This window comes from Arvicola amphibius, chromosome 1 (assembly GCF_903992535.2).
Source record: "Arvicola amphibius chromosome 1, mArvAmp1.2, whole genome shotgun sequence".
NCBI lineage: Eukaryota > Metazoa > Chordata > Mammalia > Rodentia > Cricetidae > Arvicola > Arvicola amphibius.
Genome location: NC_052047.1, coordinates 108436342 through 108439376, shown reverse-complemented (window position 1 = coordinate 108439376; position 3035 = coordinate 108436342). Strand labels below are relative to the sequence as shown.

The window sequence follows — 3035 nt, the reverse complement described above, 5'->3', positions numbered from 1 at the left end:
TGGCAGGCCAGGGAACACACTAGGAGCAATCATTAAAATCCAGTTTACAGTAGCATTTTCATGGGATATGTCGCCTGGGATGATGACACTGTCAAGCCTCCCTCAGGACAAAACTGGAGCTTTGCTGCTGCCCTTGAGACAGCAAGAGTAGGCGGCACTGGTCTTCATTGAGCAGCCCTGCCCATACTTCTTTCCCCTAATTACTACTAAGCTTATCTGAGACCATGGAACCCTGGCAGGAGATGAGACAGGAAAAGCCCAACTCATAGATTCAAAAATTTTCTCAGAACTAGACTCCCATAGAGATTGGGTTGGAGTCATAATGGAAGATACATATTCTTGCTTCCTGAGGATCTCATGCTGAATTCTCAGATGATCATCAGCACCAGTATACCCTGGAATGGACTACCAATGCCAGCAGCTAGAGGAGCCTTTGACATTTGATATTAGTGATAGCAACAAATCTTCATCCCACCCTTTATTGGAACCACCTTCTCTTTTCCTTTGTGTTTAAAACATCTTCATCCTCCTAAGAATCCTAAGTCACTCAGTGTGGTTTGGAATCTGTGCAGTGATTTTGGAGGTAGGTAACAGTTCTTTCTCTGATTTAGGCAAATGTGTATGGAGACTTAGAGTATCCTGCCACAGACTCAGAACCTCAGTAGCCTGTTAGTTATGAGAGTCTCTGATTTCTGCATCATTCCTATCTGTTCTCTAGACATCATGTGTGCACACCAGCTTGTAAAAGTGGGGACAGCATCAGTCATTGTGAAATGCTGGTCAGATCTGAGTTTTTAGAATTATAAGCCCCAGATAATGCTTCTCAGTATTTACCCTTGAAACATCCATATTTCTTGAACTCCTAGAGTTTAATGAAGACTATGAAATTAATAGTATCTCAAAACAAAGTTACTTAATTAATATCAGTTGGAATTTCTCCCTCTTCGTGACTATTTGCCTTTAAAAATAACACAGAAAAGCCAAGAGAAACACATTTTGAAATTTAAACATACTGAGTAGTGACATGGAGAAATATTTATGTAAACATGCTTCAAAATTTTCCAAATTTTTCGGCTTCCTCTCCTTTGTTTCTTCTGACTATTTTCACAAAGTTAGCAGTGCTCTGCTGCCTGTCTCAGCTGCTGCTGACAGTTCTTGATTTGAGGTTCTCAATAAAATCATTATCATCCTAGAAATGATTTTTCTTCAGCTGGTCAAGTGAACCATCTAGTATTTTTCTTTAGGTAGGGGGTTAGAAGGACTAGGAAGAGAATATGAGAGGCGGCCTGAGTTCAGATGCAGAGTTGGGCGGCAGGTGGTAGGATCCAGAGTTCTGGTTATTGCTACCTTACTCAATCCTGCTTTGTTTCTCTTATTTGAAACATTCTAAGCTTTGGCATAGATGGGCTTCAAATCAACTTTCAGTGCCTTTGTTTAATATGAAGAGAGAGGTGTCTTTGCTTTTTAAATTTAATTTTCAAGAATTTACTTGAGTACTGTATTTACATCACCTGCAACTATCCATGTCCTCCGCAACCTTTCGAGTTCAGAGATTGTTTAATCTGTCTTATTTCTTATGATGCCATACACAAAGGAAATTCTCTATGACTAGCAATTCCTGACAAGCCTGTTGGTTGTCCATAATTCAGAAATCAAAAAATATATAGAATGTTGTTCCTGTTGGCCATCCTATAGTGACCTGCAATAATTCCAATGTGAGTTTAGCTCCCTTAGAATGGCTTCAACTGAGAATTTGTCTATTTCTAGGCAACTAAAGAGACTACTTAGAATGGAGCTCTGGAACTCCACCTTGGGAAATGGCTTCATCTTGGTTGGAATTCTGGATGGCAGTGGCGCACCTAAACTGCTCTGTGCCACAGTCACAGTTCTGTATACTTTGGCACTGACCAGCAATGGACTGCTGCTTCTGGTCATCACAGTGGATGCCCAGCTCCATGTGCCCATGTACCTCCTACTTAGACAGCTGTCTCTCATTGACCTCCTCTTCACATCAGTCGTTACTCCCAAGGCTGTGATGGATTTTATTTTGAAAGACAACACCATATCTTTTGGAGGCTGTGCCCTTCAGATGGCTCTAGCATTGATGCTGGGCAGTACAGAGGACCTCCTTCTGGCCTTCATGGCCTATGACAGGTATGTGGCCATTTGTCATCCTCTGAACTACATGATCTTTATGAGTCCTAGAATCTGCTGTCTTGTATTGGCCACATCATGGATCCTGGCCTCTCTGACTGCAGTAGGTCATACTGTGTATACTATGCACTTCCCTCTCTGTATGTCCCAGGAGATTAGACACCTGCTCTGTGAGATCCTGCCTTTGCTGAAGCTGTCCTGTGTAGATACTTCCCAATATGAGCTCATGGTTTATGTGACAGGGGTAACATTCCTGTTACTCCCCCTTTCTGCCATTGTTACCTCCTACACACTAATTCTGTTCACAGTGCTACATATGCCATCAAATGAAGGGAAAAAGAAAGCCCTTTTCACATGCCTTTCCCACTTGACAGTGGTAGGGATGTTCTATGGAGCTGCCACCTTCATGTATGTCCTACCAAGTTCATTGCACAACACCAAGCAAGACAATATCATCTCTATATTTTATACAATTGTCACTCCAGCTCTGAACCCCCTCATCTACAGCCTGAGGAATAAGGAGGTTATTGGGGCTTTGAGAAGGGTCCTGGGCAGATACATCCTGCCATCACACCCCACTATTTAATGAGGATTTGCCTTTCACTCTTTCTTCTCCAACCTAATTGACATAGTCAGCCATTCTTCAATATTATAGGTGTCTGAGATGATACATAAACTTTTAAAGTTCTCCTTTACTTTTTCCTGTGTACCTGGGATATACAGATACCTTAATATGAAGTTGGGAATCATCCACATAAATACCAAGTAGGTATGGTTCTGGATTCATTTTCTATTTCAACTTCATGTAGCAGTGAGACAAAACATTAGCTTTGGCCTGAGAAGTCCCCAGCAGCCTCTAAGCACACTACTCACTTTTATCT

General features: G+C 41.7%; 1 protein-coding gene across 1 annotated transcript; it reads left to right on the top strand.

The window, feature by feature from the left end:
- Positions 1-1789: 1789 nt before the first annotated feature.
- Positions 1790-2740, top strand: LOC119821753 (olfactory receptor 2AG2-like). The gene has a single exon (XM_038340877.1). It carries the CDS (start codon positions 1790-1792, stop codon positions 2738-2740), a length of 951 nt encoding a protein of 316 aa, XP_038196805.1.
- Positions 2741-3035: the final 295 nt, after the last annotated feature.